This window comes from Falco rusticolus, chromosome Z (genome assembly GCF_015220075.1).
Source record: "Falco rusticolus isolate bFalRus1 chromosome Z, bFalRus1.pri, whole genome shotgun sequence".
Lineage (NCBI taxonomy): Eukaryota > Metazoa > Chordata > Aves > Falconiformes > Falconidae > Falco > Falco rusticolus.
The window spans coordinates 82940364-82959503 of NC_051210.1; the positions used below are offsets into that span (position 1 = coordinate 82940364).

The window sequence follows — 19140 nt, forward strand, 5'->3', positions numbered from 1 at the left end:
GCCCATTTTTATTTTACCTGTATGCCACTGGTAGAGCAGGGCATGTGCAAAGGTAGTAAAAGCAGCGATATGAACGTAAGAATAAAGTTACAGTTTCAGATGCCCAAGAGAGTTGTTGTCACACATTATATATGTGGGCCAGGGCCAGCTGCTTTCAGGTGGGCTGTGATGTAGGCTTCCTGGAGTCTAAAAAACTCTGTTTATTATTTTAATCTGAAATATATAGAGTTGAAGTAGGCAAAGAAGAGATGAATTCATTGCATTTTATCTTGCCCCGTTTTTGTTCAATAAAACAATATTAAATTCTTTAGTCCGTATTTTGTCAATATAGGACTTGTCAACAGTTTTGTGTTGCCATCGGAATTAGATCTCTGCAAGAGCAAAGCAAGATGAGTCCTGCTTCTGCACTGCAAATGTTTTATAGTGTCCCCTGTAAATTTTTATGGAAGGAAACATACAGAATTTTGAACAAACGTTTCTTCTTATCTTAGGAAATTTCAATATGCTTTGATTATTCAGTTTTCTGAAAACCTCCTGGGAAATGGGTCATATAAACTATCTAGATAAATTCATATATCACTGTGGAAATCTGTTACATATGGAATACAGGTACAATTTATTTATTTATTTATTTTTGTATGACATTACTCTTTTTAAACTATAAATCAGATGTTTACAAGTGCAGATTTCATATTTACTGCCATGGTGAAGCCAGCAGGAGGCTTCTGTTCCCCATGCCTGGAGCAGGACCAGTGACCATACCCGAGCTCCGCAGAAAGCCCATGGAGAACATTATCCAAGACAGACGTCCATGGATTTTGTTTACAAACTCAGAGGAAACCAGTGGTCTGTGTAGTTTTGTATCCAGTCTGGAGGCATGTGGAAAGGTTTCAAAGCGATGCTGCAGGGACTTGGCCTCTCCTAACAGGGGGTGAACACCGGGCACTTTGCCACACACCCACCGTTTTATACCTCGGTGTTCCCCATCTCGTGAGTAAACAGCACACCATTTTGCTTCATTTTGCAGAGCAAGAGTGTTTGAAGCGCAGTCTAGTTGTGCCTGGAATTTGGCTTTCTGCAGCTCACCCTTCACCCTGTGGGATTATTGCCTGTTTGCCCATTTGAAACCTCCCTGGGCTTGTTTTTCTCCATCTGCCTTCCTGCATCAAAACGGCTGCCGGCATGTCTCCAGCCTGATGTCAGCCCCCAAACAGTCACAACATCTCATATTGTGACTCCAGAAGGCATCAAGTTGGCCTCTTTCTTGCTTCTCAAGCTTTTGGTAGCTCCAGGCTTTCGGTTCTGAAGCTATTTTGCAAATTCAGAGCGCAGCAAGAGCTGCTTCTAAACAAATAATGCAGTGGTCTGTAATGTTCTTTGCTGGAAATAAGAAATGAGAAGTATCCCGTTTATCAGAATAACCACTCCTGGGGGAGGTGGGAAAAGCCTTTTAAACTCTGTCATCTGGCTGTGTTTGCCAAGCAGTGTAGGAACACTTTCTTAAGGTCCAACAAATGGAAAGCATCTCAGAAGCCATGCTTGAAATGTGAAGAAGAAGGATCATTTCTGCATATTGGTTGTGTTTCCTGTGCTGAGACAACGGCCCCTGGATGCACTGGGAAAAGAAGGACTGGAAAGTCGACAGGTGATGTGGTAGCTGCTCACTTCATCTTGCATCTCTGCCCCGAGCCCCAGCATCTTTCCGTCGCTATCAGGTGCTGACCAAAGGTGAGAAGAAGACACAAGTCCTCATGCTCTGTTATGTGTAAATGAGGTTCAGGATGGATGCCGGACCTCCGCTAACACAGTACACCTCAGAGTCTGGCCGTGTGGTGGGCACCTTCGCGTGACGAGAAAGGAAGCTCACTGTGGCCGTGGAGGTGGCTCCTTGCCTCAGTGTGCTCTGAGCTCAGTGTGTCGGGGTGTGTGGCTGTGCGCTGTGGCTGCTCGGCGTTACCCATCCCAGGCTGGACCCCAGCCCCTCTTCCAGGATGAAGGAGCAGCCTGTGGAGCGATACTGAACTGCATAACGGGTGTTACTCAACCTTTCCCTCTTCTGGCTTGTTTTATTGCCTTCCCAGCAGATGATCCTGAAATGGAACAAGGTGGCAGAGGGATGTTCTCTTTTTCTTAGATGTCTGTGTGTCTGCTCTGGGCAGAAGCTCCTATTCCTCCTTTTTTTGTCAGCTGTCCTCACTCTGCTTTTACTCTGCTGTACCTGAGCTTCCTTATCCCACCAGGTTTCCAGGGGGGCTGCAAGTCAGCAGCAGGCTAGAAGGCAGCTTGCCGTGTCCTGCTCTGTCCTGGAGCAGGTTCCCAAGTGCTCGGCACCTTACCTAGCATAGGGAGCTCAGCTTTTCCGTGGAAGCAGAATTTCAGCTTTTCTGATGGCACCATGTGCCTGACTGCTCATGTTGGCTGTGAGAGCCGATGACTGGTTGCATGCTGGATCCTCCCGAGGGACACCCATGGGGCAGGACATGTCAGATGCAGTTTCTGCTGTCTCATACGACAATATTGCTTATCTTATTTTCTCCGTATTTTGGGCTGTTCAAGGCAAAATCCAGTGGCAGTGCAGGGCTGGGTCTGGTTCAGAGGAGCCAGATGATACACCAGCAAGTGTCATTCCCTCTCCAGCTCAGGCAGATGGCTTGTAGTGAGCGTTTTGCAAAGAGAAAGCATTCCTTCAACGTCTGCCGATCTGCCCGTGCCATGCAGGGATACCTGGAGATGGCAAATAAGGAAGCTGCTGGAGTAAAGCACGAAAAGGAGGAAGATTTACAGCAAAATGACAACAGAATTGTTGGCCAATTTCCAAGTGCTAGAGACCTGAGAGGATGAAGAGCTGTTGTTGTCACCGACAGCTTGATTTTTATTTATTATTTTTTTTGCCTCGACAAGACCAAGTTGAAATGTTTATTGCAGGTAATGACGCCTGAGATACAGTTGTGGGAGAAAGAAACACTTTTTCAGAGCAAGGCTCGAGGTACTCAAAAATTTGAAAGACAGGCCTGGCAGCAGACAGAAGTTAAACAGAGAAGTGAGAAATTATATGTAGGTTCATATGGATGCAGGGTTTGGTACTGCTGCAAGTATCTTACCGCCTTGAATACAACTCATTTTAAACAGAGGAAAATCAAGTGTGAAGACTGTTTAACCTCCACTAAAGAAGGCCATTCTCCAAGGAATAGCTGATTAGTCAAGATTTTATAATGGCTTGTTCCAAAAGATGGAATCCAAAGCCAAAAAGCTCCGATGGAAACTGTTGGAAGTGGAAGAGGGAGCCTGTTGTCTGAGCCCAAACCCCCAGATGAGACCTGGATGTGTCTGTTGAGTTGTGCTGCGCTCAGACGTAACTTCGTGGCTGGCACATGGAGGGTTTGCATCTAATCTCAGTGGGACGGGAGTTTTGTTCTTGCCTTCTGTAAGGCAAGAAACCCACCGGTGGGTTTGGGAAGGAGGTGGAGAGCGACAGCACCAACAGGTGAGCACGGTGAGGGCGCTGAAGACAAGGGAGAAGCAGGGAGGATAGTTTACTTTTTACGTTGCATTATTATAAACATAGGGAAAAGCTGAGGCGTTGGAACGGAGTGTAGCAGCAGCCTGCCAGTAGCAATGCTCTTGCACATCATTTGAGTTTTTTAAAGGGAAATATAACCTAAACTGTTGCCGGGTGAAAGGTGGAGACAGAAATGATCGATGGAGGTGTGCTGGCTTGGAACAGATGTTGGATAACCCTTAAGGGGTTTAAGCCTCACCTGCCCTTTAATGTATAAAACCTTGCAACGCATCAGAGAGATACCTCCTGCCTCCTAAGTGCTTAGATTTCTGTGCTTATCTAAATATTGAATAAGGTTTGCTTGTCTTAATAGCAAAACAGAGCCAAATGACCATAAATTCACTCTTGGCTATCCTTGATAAACCATGGTGCTGAAATACTGTTCATTATGAGTTATTTGCATTCCTGCTTCTTATCAGTGAAATCGCCTCTGATCAGAAGGCGAACCTTTTGGAAGAATTGCCCTCAGTAAGTCAAACAGAAGACTCTGCTGCCTTGGAATGGTTTTAAAACATTTAAGTGTTTCAAAACCATTTCTGGCCCAGGTACCCCCCGAGATGGACCATGTAGCCCGACCCTTTCCCTGGTAGCTGCCTGCCCCTCTCTGTGTTGAGCCATCCCAAATCAACGGCTTCTCCGGGTGCCAGTCACTGTAGTAGGGCCAGCAATGAAAGGGCCAGCTGTTTACACAAATATTTTTACCATGAAAATGTCACGTATAATGCCTTGGAAAGTGCTCATAGGTTGATTCAGAAAGTGCTCACCAGCAGGACCAGGCACACAGGGTTAGCTTTTTTACGTCTCTGATCTCCTGGCTAAATTTTCCAGTGCATTAGGCTCCCACTAAGATGTTTCAGTGTGGGCTAAATATAAAACCCAGTACCATTTAACTATCTCCTGGGTATTTACCCAGTTTCCCAAGCACAATCTAACCTCGGGGTCACAACATGTTCACATGCTGCAGTGTAACACTATGAACAGGGCTGCTTTGAGAGCATTGTCTTGGTAAACAGAATGACTGTACACCTTACATTTGTCTCTATTATGTCTGCTTCTACAGCTAAACATTTTGCAGCCTTGCTTTCTTGGGATCAAGTTGTTGTAGCTGTGCAATTACACTGATTGAAAAGATGATTACATTGAAGTGTCTTCTGATGATAATCATCTTCCATTTATTTAGGGCCATTCATCACAAAATACTTTCCAAATTGGTAGACAAAGTTATGCACGTGAATTTTGTTGCAAGCCACAGAAATACAAGCACCTCTGGAGAGGAATATGGCAGTTGTTTTAACAGAGCAGAGCAGCAACAAACAACTGCAGGAAAATGGGGTATTTTTTTTTTCTTATTCTACCAAGAGAGCTGATGTAGACGGTGGCTGTTTGATGCAGAACTTACCTGGAATAATCCCTGGTAATTTGCTGCCCTGCACTAAATTTTCAGGATTTTTACAGAATTCCTTCACCAACCAAACCCCACCCTCAGGTACAGTTTAGGGGTGGCATCCCAAAAAAAGTTGGTGCCCAAGGGTCTTACGGAGGTGGTGCTGAGGTGATGCTCCAGCAGCCTCTGCCCATCTCGGAGGAATCGCCTTTTCCCTGAAGCACTGTCCCAGCCGAGCTCTGCTGCATCAGCGGAGATGCTGCCACCTGGAAAGGCTCGTTTGACTTCCATAAAGCAACTAATTAGCTTTGGAGGAATGAGACAGCCACGCTTTGGGCTTTGCTGTGGTGCACGAGCGTGCTGTTGGCATCTGCTTGGCCTTTGCTAGAAGAGCAGCTTGTATCCCAAACCACTCCTGCCGTGGACTCTGCTCACTCCCACACTGAGAGGCACCAAGAGGAGCTTGGTGGGACTTTGCCAACCTTTGCACTTCTTCTGTTGGACGTGAGGAAGCAGGGATGTGCTGGTCTTGGCAGAAACACGGATACACTGTCCCAGCTATTTAGCCCGAAGCTGATAACTGGGATAAAATAGAGCAGGAGAAAAGCTGAACACTTCCAATTTCACTGTATTCATTTGGAGTGCAAATATTGCCTCAACAGCCAGAACATTTTTGGAATGATAATCATATTCCTTGTTAGATTTTTTTTCTTTTGTTTTGTTTTGTTGGGGGGGGTTGGTTTTGTTTGTTCGTTTCCTTTTTAAACATCAGGATTAGAATAGAGGCAAGCTTTTTTTAAGAAACGAAGCACTTGTGGCATTGTATTTCCACAAGCAGGGAAATAAATTCAAACAAGCTGGCTTCCCAGTGGTGGGAAGCCACAGGCGGGGGCTGCCATCCCACCTTAGTTTGTCACTCTGACAAATACATCAGGAGGAGGGAAAAAACCCAATGGAACAAAGCAAGCTGCTCAAAGGGCTGAAATTCAGCTGGCTTTCCAATGCCCACTGCAATGACGGAGTTTCCCCGGCGCGTATGGGATGGCTTTTCCTGCGCTGTTTGATGCTTTAAACGCTGTCGGGCAGGTGCTGTCACAAGTGACAAACTGGTCTTTTCTGGTTTACCTGTCACACTGTGTCTGATGTGGGTTTTTTCCCACCAACAGGTCGGCACGGGGATGGCTCATACTGGCCAGTGGACACCAACCTGATCGATAGGAGCAGTCTGAATGGTAAATACAGGCTCCGTCCACCCACACTCCGTAATTTAAAAAAAAGAATGCCGTTTTGGTGACAACTTCCTACTTTTCTTCTCTGTATTGCTCTCTCGTTCCTCTCTCTCCCACCCAATGCGGCCACAGCTCTCACACTCACTGTTTTGTAGGGAAGAGTGTTCTCAGCTGCAGAAAATCCCATCTGCATGCAAAATACCTGCTGCAAACCCGACAGCAGTTTTAACCAGAACGGTAACAAAAAAGAAGAGTAACAAAAATATTGTCAGGACACCATGTATTCTCTATTGGTTTTCTTAAAGCTGATCCCCAAGGTACCCGCCAGATTTCCAGCTGATGCAATACTCCCAGAAGTGTATGATAATCCCATCACAAGAGAAGTGGTAGATATATCTCAGGCCATAGGAATACCTGTAAAAAAACAAAACAAAACAAAAAAAAACCCACAACAAAACCAAAAAACAACAGCTTAAAAAGAATTGTAAAATACATTTTTTGTTATTACGTTTCCATTTCAGCTTTCTGCAGAAAATACTGGGGTTTTTTATTAATTAATCCGGCTCTAAAATAGAAAGACATAGGAAACCCCATTGATTAACAAAAATTAACTGAAGCTAATGAGTGTGCTGGGGTGTAGATATGCTGTCAATAACTTATTATTCCTGACCCCATCCCTGTTACCTAATGAGGCATTGGCATCTCACGTTATTGAATGAAACAACAGACCAGATTCCCTCAAATGTGGCATCAAGTGAGGTTTAAAAGTACAAAATAATTACAAGGTACCTAGCCGATAAACTCATGCTGATTATTCTCAGTCGAGACACGGAAGGAATGCAAAATTTTGTTCCCCTTCTGTGTCCTGCTGTGGTGCAGCCAACACACCACTGGTTTAAGCATTTCTCCTGGTCTTCATAGTAGTGCTTCATAAATACAGGAAAACTGACTCATGAGAAAGAAAGAGCTTTCAGAGCCTGCAATAAAGGGTAGGGAGAGGAAAAAAAAATGTTTTTCTTGATAGGTGCTCTGTTTTATATGGTATATTCCTTCAGTGCCTTTTACTCAGCATAGAAATGAAAAAGAAGCCAAACCCCAAAATCTTTGAGACTGTTGTAAGGCTGAAAGGGTGGCACTCACAGCTGCTGGTCTTAGTCAGTTGCCTGAAAAAGGGCTATGAGAAAAAGGGAAAATTATTTAAATAGTTTCATTAGTAATTAGTTATAATATATAACTATATAAAATATAACTATAATTAGTTATAACAAGTGATGAATGCAGTGCTGGCAAATGAATCAGGCATTTGGGTTGGCTGATAAATGAGAGATGTATTTGCCTGTAAATACCGAGAAAAACTGTATAGGCCATAAAGAAAAAAAAAATCTATGGTCCCCGTATTTCCATTTTCAGCTGATAATAGTAAAGATGAGCTGAGAGTTATTGACTCCCAACATCAGGTTAGTAACAGCCAGAAAACATAAAAGTCGTTACTGCTTAAATATTTTCCTCTTTGCTGTACCACTGAAATACAGCAAGATACAAATTTCAGCTCATCACAGCACCCTTCTGCACCCTCCGTCTGCTTTTTCAGAGAATTTCACGCCACCTGACAGGCTTTCCCTGTTTTATTCTATGGGTGACCCCTACAGAGGCGGGCGAGCAAATCCAGTGCTAACCATCCCCTCCTCTGTTTTCCTTCCAGAGCCCCCCATCGGGCAGATGCACCCTCCCCATGGCAGCGTCACGCCCCAGAAGAACAGCAACCTCCTCATCATCATCGTCGTCACTGTCGGCGTCATCACGGTGGTGGTGGTGGTGGCGGTGGCTGTCATCTGCACCCGGCGCTCCTCGGCGCAGCAGAGGAAGTAGGTTCTCAGAGCATGGGGTGGAAGGAAAAGGTTTCAAGATAGACACGGGCAAGAACATTTATTCTGTAGAGCCATGGCGGGGGTTCTGGGACTGAGCTGCAGTTTGGGGCTCCATCTTTTGGGTTTGGTGGTGTCACTCCTCACTGCTAGGGAGAGGCAAGTAACCTCTGTCCCCAGCTGCAGAGTAAACCATGGAGCAGAAGTACCCCTGGCGTGGCGAGCTGTGAAAAACAAGCATGCCATCTGCAGCTCTCTGTTGTTTATGTTGCCCAGTATAATTCAGACACAGGAAAGAATTTATTCTATTGAAGTAAAGGAGCAGGGGGGGGGGGCGGGGGGGGGGGGGGGTGCGGGGCGGCGGGGAGGGAATAAAAAATCTTTGCACCTCATGATGCTGCCAGCCTTCCTGACTCCGCAGCCCTGCACCTGCACGGCTGAGACACAGTGAGCCCTGCTGACTTGCTAACCTTGGGGAGGATGTTATCCTTTCCAGACAGCCTGTCTCAAAACATCTTCCAGTAAAAAGCATCCCGAACTGTTCCACCAGGTGACTCTCATGCACTTGAAAAACCCCCACCAAACAGTCTATAGAAAATTACAGGGGAAAAAAAATCTTTAGGATTCCTCTGGAAGGCTATAAAAGGGCAGCAGTGTAAAGCACAAAGCTTTTTTTGGGTTTTACGATGAGTTAGAAGTGGAGTCGATGGCTTTGGAACAGCTGGGTGTGCTGCATTTAATGCATTGAAAATTATTAGACTATTCTTTCACTATTTATTCATTGTGTTATTAGACTATTACGGAAGTGTGGACATGAGAAACTAAAGTTCAATCATAGCTTGCCCACAGGAATGGCAATTTTTTTTTTTTTTGACCTGGTTTTTTCAGACCCTGATTGCACAGGCCAGATATTATTATATTGATTTGCACTGATGCTTAGGAAGAGGTGGCATGATGAAGGAAGAGATGGACAAGGAATGGAATGGCTCCCGTGTTTGCTGGAATCAGTTCCAGGCTGGCGGATGGCAGCTTGTAGTGTGTTACGGTCACCAGGACAAGTGCTTTCTCTAAAGGTGGATGTTTGAGGGTAGATTTTTTAAATAAGAAAGCTCTCATTTAGGCAGAAAAGTAAGGGCTTATGCTTTTAGGGGTGCTGGGGCAGTTGCATGATGAGCTGATTGTAAAATCTGCTTCTGTTGTGAGTCATAGCACCGGAAAATGAGGGCATTATCTGAAGGCTATGGAAATTCTGATGTTGAATAGAGTTTGGTGAATCAAGGCAAAAGCTCTCTTGAGTTTCTAACAGGGAAAGTGGAATTACAAGAGAAAGAAACAAACAGGGATCCATCTATCCAGAATGAGATGTCAAAAATTAAATATCCGAGTGTGAGCTGATCGTCGTTGACCTCCTCTGTAGCCCTTGGGGAAGAACAGGAGTGTTCAAAGAATCATCCTTCTTACCATCAGACACTGGAAGAGTTGCCATTTGAAGGTGCTTATTGCTGCCTGCCACTTAGAAAGCGTGAAGCTGATGGACTTACATTTGCTGTTTAAGTTCTAAATGTCTATCCTGTAGGCGCGTGAATCTCACCCAAGTTTCCCCAAACTAACCACTTCTGCACTGGAAGCGGGAGAAAACTAGGACAGGGAACATGAAACGACGGTTCTGGAATGGAACACAACAGGAAAAGTCCTGCATTTCCCCAAAACAGAGGTGGTTGCTGGGAATGCCTTTGGTTCTGACCTGCCTGGACCAGTGCATCCTGTGACACAAAGAGCTTTGATTCAGTTTCGATTCAGGCTTTTATGAGCAGCAGGTTCTTGGTTGAAAATCACCAATGAAGAATGCAGTGAGGGCAAGGGCCAGTTCCACTGGATAATGTTCTCCTTCCCCAGAGCGAAAGCTTGCGGGTGATGGAATCATCTCCTTAAGCCGTCAGTGGAGGCAAGTCGTATTTCTGAAGTTAATTAAAACTTGGCTGAACAAAGCACAATAAAGCATATTAGACAGAACAACCTGGTAGTGACCTAGGTGGTTTAGTAGGTATTTTCTATCTCTGCCATCTAGGGGAGAATGAAATATCAGCTGTCTGAACCCTGTGACAATTTGACACCAGTAAAAAACGGGAGAAAAAATGGGAGTAAAGATTCAGGTGCAATAACTTACATGGTGGTGAGTAAAGAGAACGCACGGCTTCTGCGGGAATTGAGATTCACACCCTCACTGTAATTACAGCTTCCACAGCACGAGATGCTCGCTGTCCTGCACTGGCAGCGGCTGCCAATGGGCCACCAGGGAGGGTGGACGATGGGGCCACCATCAGCTCCCACCCTTCACTCCTGGTCCAGGCAGGGCAGTTTGGAGCTTTAAGCTTAGAGAAGATGAATCCCAGTGGAATCCTAAACCGGGGGCAAATACCACATTGTACAGCGTGCACCCGACCTGCAGGAGTGTTTTTAAGGCTCCAAGGGAGTACCAAAATCTGTAACGTGCCAGAATAATTAGTCTGTGGGCTAGTAACATGATGTTGTGACTACCATGGGAGAGAGGGGGAAGGTGGACACCTTGGCCAAGCCTGGTAGGTAAATACTGCGTATCGGAGCCATTAAAAATGAAGCATGGTCTTGAGCGAGCGCTGGGCAGGGGGGCGGTGTAAAAAGAGGCTGCAGAAAATAAGCTAAGACTAGTTTAAGTCCTGTGTAAGTAATAGGGATGTGTCAGTGTACATTTGGGAGGGCTCGGGGGAGGCATTAACCAAAGTGTAATCCACTCAAACTAATGGGGAACAAGTTGCAGCCACTAAAGAGCCTCCATATTTCACTGCAGTGCTCCCTGGGGATGCTCCTGGTTTTCCGCCTGTCCTGCATGCTGGGGTAGCTCGTTAGCTGCGGCAGCGTGTTAGCTGTGGCCTCTGCCCCAGCTCTTGCACGGTGGCTGGATCTTAGCACAGGGGAGAGGAGCATCACACCAGGTGACGGGAGAGCCAGGTGCTGGTTGCAGCTTTCCAGGATGGCTGGCAGGGGAAGAGGCTGAGCTGGAATGATTTTTCTGTGAAAACTGGGGGAGATTTTATGGAAAAAGAACCATTTTGTATCCTCCTTCAGGTTTTTTGTACAGGACCACTATACCAGTTGTTATCTCCTTTCCTACAGCCCAAAAGGCAAAGTGCACAATTTTTCCAGGTTAAGAGTAAAGAGCAGAAAATACAAAATACGAACTCATGCGTCAGAAGGATGTTTAAGGGGAACTAACGTTTGCATTTATCGTTGGGCATCTTCAAAGCGCTTTGCAAACAGCACTGGAGGAGGCTCGGGGAGATGATTACAGCTTATGGGGCTGTTGCTTCTGTGTCCTGCCTCTGAAACTGTCCCCGCTCCATGGGAAAAGGCATCCAATCAGAGCAGGATGGGATGGTTTCCTGTGCATAATTTTTTTACAGGCAAAAACTTGTTTTGCTCAGGAGGACGGTTTGTTTCTGAGATCCTCAGATAGATATATCTTCAGTTGTTATTAAAAAAATAAACTCAGCTGAGTTGCTATAACCTGAACTGTTTTCTGTGGTGTAATGTAACTGTAAAATGAAGGCAATGGCGAGTAATCTCACTCCAGAGTATTTGAAAAATTATCCTATGTAGCATGTGCATATTGTTAGGAGCTGTGTGGATGTGCTGTATATAATGGCTGGAGTTGCTGCCCAGGTGGTGGTGTGCTGGAAAATATGGAAAGAGACGATGAGAAAAGAGTTTCCTCTCTAGAGAGTTTATTTTGAAAGCATAGCTTAATTTCTGCTGTCATTATTCAAGATTGCATGACCGTAATATATATTTTCAGGGCAGAGCTGAGCTCTAGTCATGCAGCTATCCTTAGGAAAAAATATATATCATTATGGTCTGCAAGCTGGATGCATTTCACGTTGTAAAATAATTGAACGCCAGAAATGCTGCCATCTGAGATCATTTTTTCAATTCCAAACTCCTTGTCTTCTCAGTCCCTGCTCCAGTTATAAAATGGGTAATGGACTAAATTTGAATCCCACTGTAATTCTCAACATGTGAAGCGTCACTTTCCATTGCTGCAGCTGAGGGTTGAAGCTGATGTTGAAGCTTTTAGGACTGTATTCCAGTGACATAATGTGCTCGTCCGGTGCAGCAAAGAGGCTGCCTGCCCCTGAAACTGAGGGTAGGTGCATTTTCAGAAGCCGAACCTCAACTTCTGCATTGCATAAAGAAAATGTTGCAGGGGAGGATTTATTTTCATTTGTTATTGATGACCTTTTCGTATGCACTCCTGGCTCTGATTCAGTTTGCTACTCACGGGCTGCCAGCGCAACAATAATTTGTGAGAAAAAACAATGCAAACCAAGCTTGATCACAGCATGTATTTTTAAATGATACTGTTGCTGGAGTGGTTTTGGAGTTATGGTTGGAATGACACTTTCATTAGAACCCCTTATTTCGAGGTGGGTATAAAATTACTTTGGGGCTGAAATTTCTTCTGCCTAGCTCAGGCCTGGAGAAATGAATTATTTTCAATTGAAAGTGACAAAAAAGCTGCTATATCCCAAAGTGAAGGAAGGAATTCCTTGTTTAGAAACAAAATCATGACCTTTTTTCTTTTTTTCTTTTTTTCTTTTTTTCTTTTTTTCTTTTTTTCTTTTCTTTTTTTTTTTTTTTGAGAGAGAACAATTTTATTTTTTAACTTCAGGCAGGTCGTACATTGAGGTTTGAAAGGAGATGCTCATAATTATTCCGGCAGGTGTTTATCAGGATGGTGCTAGGGTCTGTGCAAGAAGGTATTAAAGAACTGTCTTTATTCCCTGTGCTTTCTTCCTGCTTTTTGAAATACTATTTTAAATTAGTAAGTTTTGGCAATTAGCAAGTAACCGACGAAATGTAGGAATTAATTTTGACCAGAAGCCAACACTTTTATTTCTTGTGGGCTGTAAACAACAAGCCCTGAGCCACTCCAACCTCCCCACCACCGCTAACTTTCCAGATCGCATTTTAAAATGAACCTTTTAACCCTTGAAGAGCTTTTGGGGTACCGACCACTCAAAGGACCTAAAAAACACTTCTGCCTTGATGAGTGGCAGTCTGAGGATGGGGATGTTTCTGCTGAAGTAAAATGTCATTGCCATCAGCTTCTGGGGGTGAGACAGGGCTGTGCCCGTGGTGACATGTTAAATTACAGGATGTGGATTATCCTTCTCTTGAAAGCAAAACCTTTGGTGACGCCAGGAGCAGAAATCAATTCAAACAATTGGAGTTTCTTAAAGTTTAACATTTCCTCAAGCATTTTTCTAGGCGGATGACCCACTGCTGCCTCCTGGTGTGCATCAGCCCGGGCGATGACCTGAGCATCCCTGCACGGGTGGTACCCACTGCGCACCCTGCGCAGGGCAGGGAGGGGGGTCGCACTCGGGAAGGAGCCTGCCCATCAGTATCATGGGGGTAATGAGTAGCTAAGGGCACTCAGTGCCGCTGGGGATGAAGATTTTCTTTTTTTGTTACCTAAAAGTCCACATAAATGTGAAAATAACTTGCCTGCAGCTTTTTCTATATCACAAGTATCACTGCTTTTCCACTTGGGACAATAATATCACCTTCTTTTCACCAAATACATTGATAAGTACAAAGGAAAAAGCCAGAGGTAAGAGTTCTGGATTATTGAGCAAAAAACCCTGACAATAAGCCAGAAAAACTGTTCTTTCAGAGTTATTTAAATTGATTCCTGATAAGGCTTTCTCTACAGCTGCAGATTAGGCACGGCACTCCACATTTAAGGAGTGTACCTTTTCTTTAGACTAGAAAAAAACACGCGTGTTTAGTTACCAATAGCCTGTGTAGTCGAGGGGAGGTGGAAGTTGGAAAGCAGTGGAGCGGTGCCCTCAGCATGCTCCTGGAGGAGGTGGCCACCAGCAAGGGAGTGTGTTGGGATACCTGTGCACCAAGAGAGGAGAGTTACAGTACTCTGGGAAACACTACCCTGGCTTTCTGAGCTTTTCTGTAAGAAAGCGCTGCTTTAATGGATATTTACAGAAATACGACATAGGCTGCACGCCATTATGGAAGGTGTAAGATGTGCGCAGAAGTGGGCTCAGCAGTCTTCAGTTGCTGTGTTTAAACACAGGCACTCTGCAAGTGCTGCTCTTCTCGAGATGAAACTGGCTGCTTTGGTTCCGGGAAAAGTAGTTTCTTCCCAATTTCTACATCAACTGATGCCAAAATTGACCCACCCTGCTGAGCTCCAGGCCCTTTCCCTGGAGCAGACTCCAGGAAGCGTGGGACCACACCAAGGTAACAGCTGTGCTTTGAAGGACACAACCCGAGGGGTTCCTTAGAAAGACACCGATGAGGAGACATCACTCTTTTGGTCTTATGAAGGGGAAAAATGTTCTGATGTGATGGTTTTGATCTTTCTTTCCCACAGGAAACGTGCAACCCACAGCGCTGGTAAAAGGAAGGGCAGCCAGAAGGACTTGAGACCCCCAGATCTCTGGATACACCACGAGGAGATGGAAATGAAGAACATCGAGAAGCCAACAGGCTCGGACCCCACAGGAAGGGACTCGCCGATGCAGAGCTGCCAGGACATTACCCCCGTCAGCCACAGCCAGTCGGAAACACAGCTGGGCAGCAAGAGCACCCCACAGCCCGGTGAGGGACGGAACCGACTGGGTGTCACTCAGAGATGTGGGGAACTGAGAATCATAGAAGCGTAAAATGGTTTGGCTTGGAAGGGATCTTTCAAGGTCATCTAGTCCAACCCCATTCCATGCACCCCAATTTTATTTTATTTTTCCTCCATCACGAGCATAGAAATTTTCTTTAAATTAGTGTTATATCGGTGGTTAGTGACCTTAGCCCAGCTGACGAAGAAAGACTGAACCAGGCAAGATCCAGGAGGCAACTGACAGGTCTGTGATGGGTCCCGAGAGAGATGTTCCTGCATGATTTTTGCAGAGGTTTCAGACTCGGAGAAAATGCATCCTTTTGTATTTTTACACTATTCTAATTTTTCAAGTTCAGGAATTCAACTGGAAGTCAAATGTTATTAAATTTTCATACCGTGCTAAAGAAAAACAGAGAGGGGAAAAGGGGGCATGGAGAAGTAAGTGGAGGGGGAAGTGGAGCAGAGGGAGAACGTGGTTAGGAAGAAGTTCAGCAGCATCACCAGGAGCGGAGTTTGGGCCACGGAGACTGAAAAAACTTAGAAGTGTGAAGAAAGAAATTCTGTAAGAAAAATGTAGTTTGAGTGAAGTTTCCTCCTCCTTTTTTGAACCTGAGTTCACTGTGACTGATCACATTTTTTCTACCATCATGACAGAAAGTCTTGGGAGAGGCAAGTGGTGCGTGCAGAGAGGGACGGAGGGCAAATGGCAGTGCAGGAGCTGAAACCATAAACACATTTGTCTTGAGTTCATTGTGAATGCATTGCTGTGGGTGATGGCGTGAAATAATTCCGGACTATCAGCTGGGGCTGTAAATCATAAAGGTGACTTTTTCAGATGCCTCTGATGTTTTTATCCCTGTTCCGTTGCTCCTGTTCTTGCAAGGAAAGAAACATTAAAAAGGAACCATTTTCAAAATTTTAAATGGATCTAATATTCTTTTCCTGGTGTATTTTGGGGCCAGTAGTTTACTGCTTATGAAGATAAATGGGACAGTGATTTCTGTTGGGTTTAATACGGAGGTCCTTGTTTTATTAGACATTGGGAAAACGTTAAGCAGATGATTCCCTCTGCCTAACCAGATATTGCTGATGATCGGGAGCACTGGTCCAAGGCCCAGAAAGATCTATGTGAGAGCTCCATTGCCTACAGCAGGCTTGGAGTTGAGTGCGTGGTAGGAAGTGATCACAGCGTATGAGCGCGTCAACGACAAAGGCTGGGTTAGTTGGTTTGTGTGTAAATGCCTTGGACCATAAATAAATGCCTTTACATTGTCTTCTCAGTCCGTAATACACGGTTCAGTGTGGCTGCCATGTAGTCAGTGCCATACTGTCCCTGGCTTTTCACTGGCAATTAGGTCTTTGAATGGTCATCGATAGAAGACTTGGCTCTTTATCCTGCAATTCAGAGAAGAGTGATTTGGAAAAAAAAATAGTCTTTTCAGGATTTTTTTTTTTTTTCATTTTTCAAGGAATGTGTGTTTGCTTGGATACATCAGAGATGTATATTTTGAGTGGGCGTATAAGCTTAGTGGTATGACAGTATTAAACTGACTTTACCCGTGGCTTATTAAAATGCCTAAAGTAGCCTAAATAGAAGGTTCAAGTGAGACAAGGTATGAAGAGAGGAATACAGCTTTTATTTCCTTGTGAATTACTCCACCAAACATCCAGTTCCAAGCACGCTTTCTTCCTGCCAAATGTATTCGCTAGAATTTTTGAAGACTTCAAATATCCTATACTGATGTGACTAAATTAGAGCATCCATATTGCAATACCTAAAGAGAATATCTCATTAATATAGCTGCTGGGGCAGTTTAGAATTGGATAGGACCTTAGGCAGCATACCTCAGCTCTCCAGTCTAGCTGTCCTAGTTGTGGTCCACGACCAGGTAAGGAGAAGATCCAGGCCCATCTTTGGCTTGCCATGGTTTCTGTAGAAAAAAAAAAAACCAAACAAAAAAAAACCAAAACAAAACCCAGGATGCGTAGGTGGGAAGAGCTACCGTGAGTTACCAGACAATCAGGACATAAGACTTCATGGCATCTCACAGGGAAGGTCATTTCCATCCATCAGATGTATTTCAAAGACCAATTCTTGGCTGCCAGGTGTTGTAAGTACCTGAATTTATGCAGCTTTTTTCTGGTCTCGAAACTTCAATTTTAAAATAAGTTTGTAACAGGGAAGTTACAGGAAAAATGTCATTATTTTTATGAAGTGAATGTGGTTTTCAAGATAATTGCAGAGACAAAGGGGGCGTGATACTTTAATTCTCTTACAGAAACACTCAAACAAGGTTTTTATTCAGAAAAGGCAGCCAGAATAGTCTGTGCAGCTCTTTGCAGCTGATATTTAACGATCCGTTAAAATAATTGCATTCTAAAGAAACCTATGGACCTTTCTGCTAGATGCAGGGCGAAGAGAAGCATGTGTTTACAGTGTTTTCAGCTGCTCTGTTGCGTTGTTTTTCTCTAGGTCCTGAGACAGAAGACGTCGGAAGCAGCATGTCCACGTTGGAGCGCTCCCTCGCTGCCCGCAGAGCCACCCGTGCCAAGCTCATGATCCCCATGGATTCACAACCAACCAACCCTCGTGAGTACTGGGACCTTCCCCCGGCCCCCTTCTGCACCCCCCAAGCCACCCTCGCCCACCTGAAGATCTCCTACAGTCTTTCCAATACGATCTAGAAAAGCGAAACAGCATTAACAAGGTTTGGTTCATTGGGGAAATAAATAAATAAAAAGGCTGGATGCTCACCTGGTTTTCTCAACGCATCAGTGGGAAAACTATGGAGGGAATTCAGAAATGATACTTACGTTAGACTCAGCCCAGGCTAAGCCTGAAGAGTCTTTTTTGTATTTTTATCAGGTGGATAGTGATGGATAAATCTCTCTGTCTCCCTACTCTAGAACTGTAAAAACAGGGGTAAGAGTTCAAACTGCTAGAGCAGAAGGTTTTGCAACACACAGGTGTAAACTGATATTCTTATTAATATCAATCATTATAATCAGCTGGACATTATTGCAGTTTCTGCTCTGTTTTATTTTGTCTGTTGTAGTTGTCCACACCGCTTTAGGCTTTTTTAATCTGGAGCAGCTCTTTTTATAAAGCCAAGGAAATGAGGATATTTTGAATAGGTCTTAAATTTCAGTGATCGCAAAGTGTTTATCGTTGAACAAGTTTCACAGATGAAGCGGATCTTTTTCAAACGAGCAAAGTACACAAGGAAAGCATTAGATAGGTTCTCCCATACTGCAAAACTTATTTAAATTTCTAAAGTTATTTCACATCGAAGCAAAGGACGGGGGTAAGTGACAGCCTGCGGGCACCAGAGGAGGGTTTGGCATTGATGTAGTTCCTGGTGAAGGATGAAGCTTTGGTTCCCCGCTCCTCCTTCGAGCATCCCTGCCATCTGTCTTGTGGTAGCTCCCAGCTGTTAGCTAGACCCTTTGGCCTCACAAGATGGATTTGATCAAAAATCTATAGGAATTGGTGCATCCGTCTAAATAGCCCGAGTTAAGAAAAATGAAGGTGTGCTGACAGAAATCCATTCTATCACAAAACGTCTTGCTAGCTCAGCTGGTTAAATGTAAATGCCCGTTTGTAGGTTTGTGGAAGGGCAGATCACAAATGATATATCTGGGCGGGGCGGTGGGCGAAATACTAGAAGGAACGGATTGAAGGAGAGGAGAGGGAATAACCTCCTGTGGCTTTGTTCAGTAAATTACTTCGTAAGACCTAACATTGGTTCCCTAGATTTCTCTTCATTGTGGGTGCGATTTGGGTCATGCTGCTTAGCCCCAGCACCCAGCCCTTGCAAGGATAAAGCACCAGTGCCCAGGGAGAGACTGAATTCCCGTTCTTCATGCCTTGGGCTGGTGCTGTCACCACATTTCAGCCTACCCCCTCCTTATGATCTGAAAGAAAGACCTCTGGGTTGTTGAGAAAGCTCTTGTACCACCTTCCCGTGACCTCGAACACATTCCCATCTTGTAACCACACCAATCTCACACAAAATTGGGCAATTTGCCCCTTTTTCAAGTGGGATTCTGCCTGGGCTGGCTTGGGTTGAAGGAGGGTAGCAGTCCAAGAAAATGGGTAGGCTTGGAACGGTGTGAGCAAAATCAGGACCAACTCAATTGTAGTTAGGATGGGTCAGTAGCAGGGTTAGTTAAGTAAAAGTCAGTTCAACATGATTCTAAAATTTTGTAGATCAAAATGCTCTTCAACATAATAAGGTTTCTTTCTAGTCAAATGATGCATTTTGAGGAATTATGTCCCTTTTTCTGTTTATTTATATTTTAAACACCATCCATCTAATCTACAGTGACAGCATATTCTGATCGTTTGCAAATAATTAAACTCAGATTTATTAAAGTCTTCTTTGTGCAGGCTGAGTTATGCTGAATATGCTTTTTTTTTACCCAGAAGA

At 44.5% G+C, this 19140-nt stretch overlaps 1 protein-coding gene across 1 annotated transcript in view; it reads left to right on the top strand.

Annotated features, from left to right (window-relative positions):
- DCC (DCC netrin 1 receptor) overlaps nt 1-19140 on the top strand; it is a 133667-nt gene that overhangs the window by 101842 nt on the left and 12685 nt on the right. Inside the window, exons 13-16 of the mRNA XM_037372664.1 lie at nt 6110-6175; nt 7875-8037; nt 14468-14694; nt 17184-17300. Of these exons, the coding sequence (XP_037228561.1) occupies nt 6110-6175; nt 7875-8037; nt 14468-14694; nt 17184-17300 (573 nt within the window). The remainder of the gene's footprint in view (nt 1-6109; nt 6176-7874; nt 8038-14467; nt 14695-17183; nt 17301-19140) is intronic.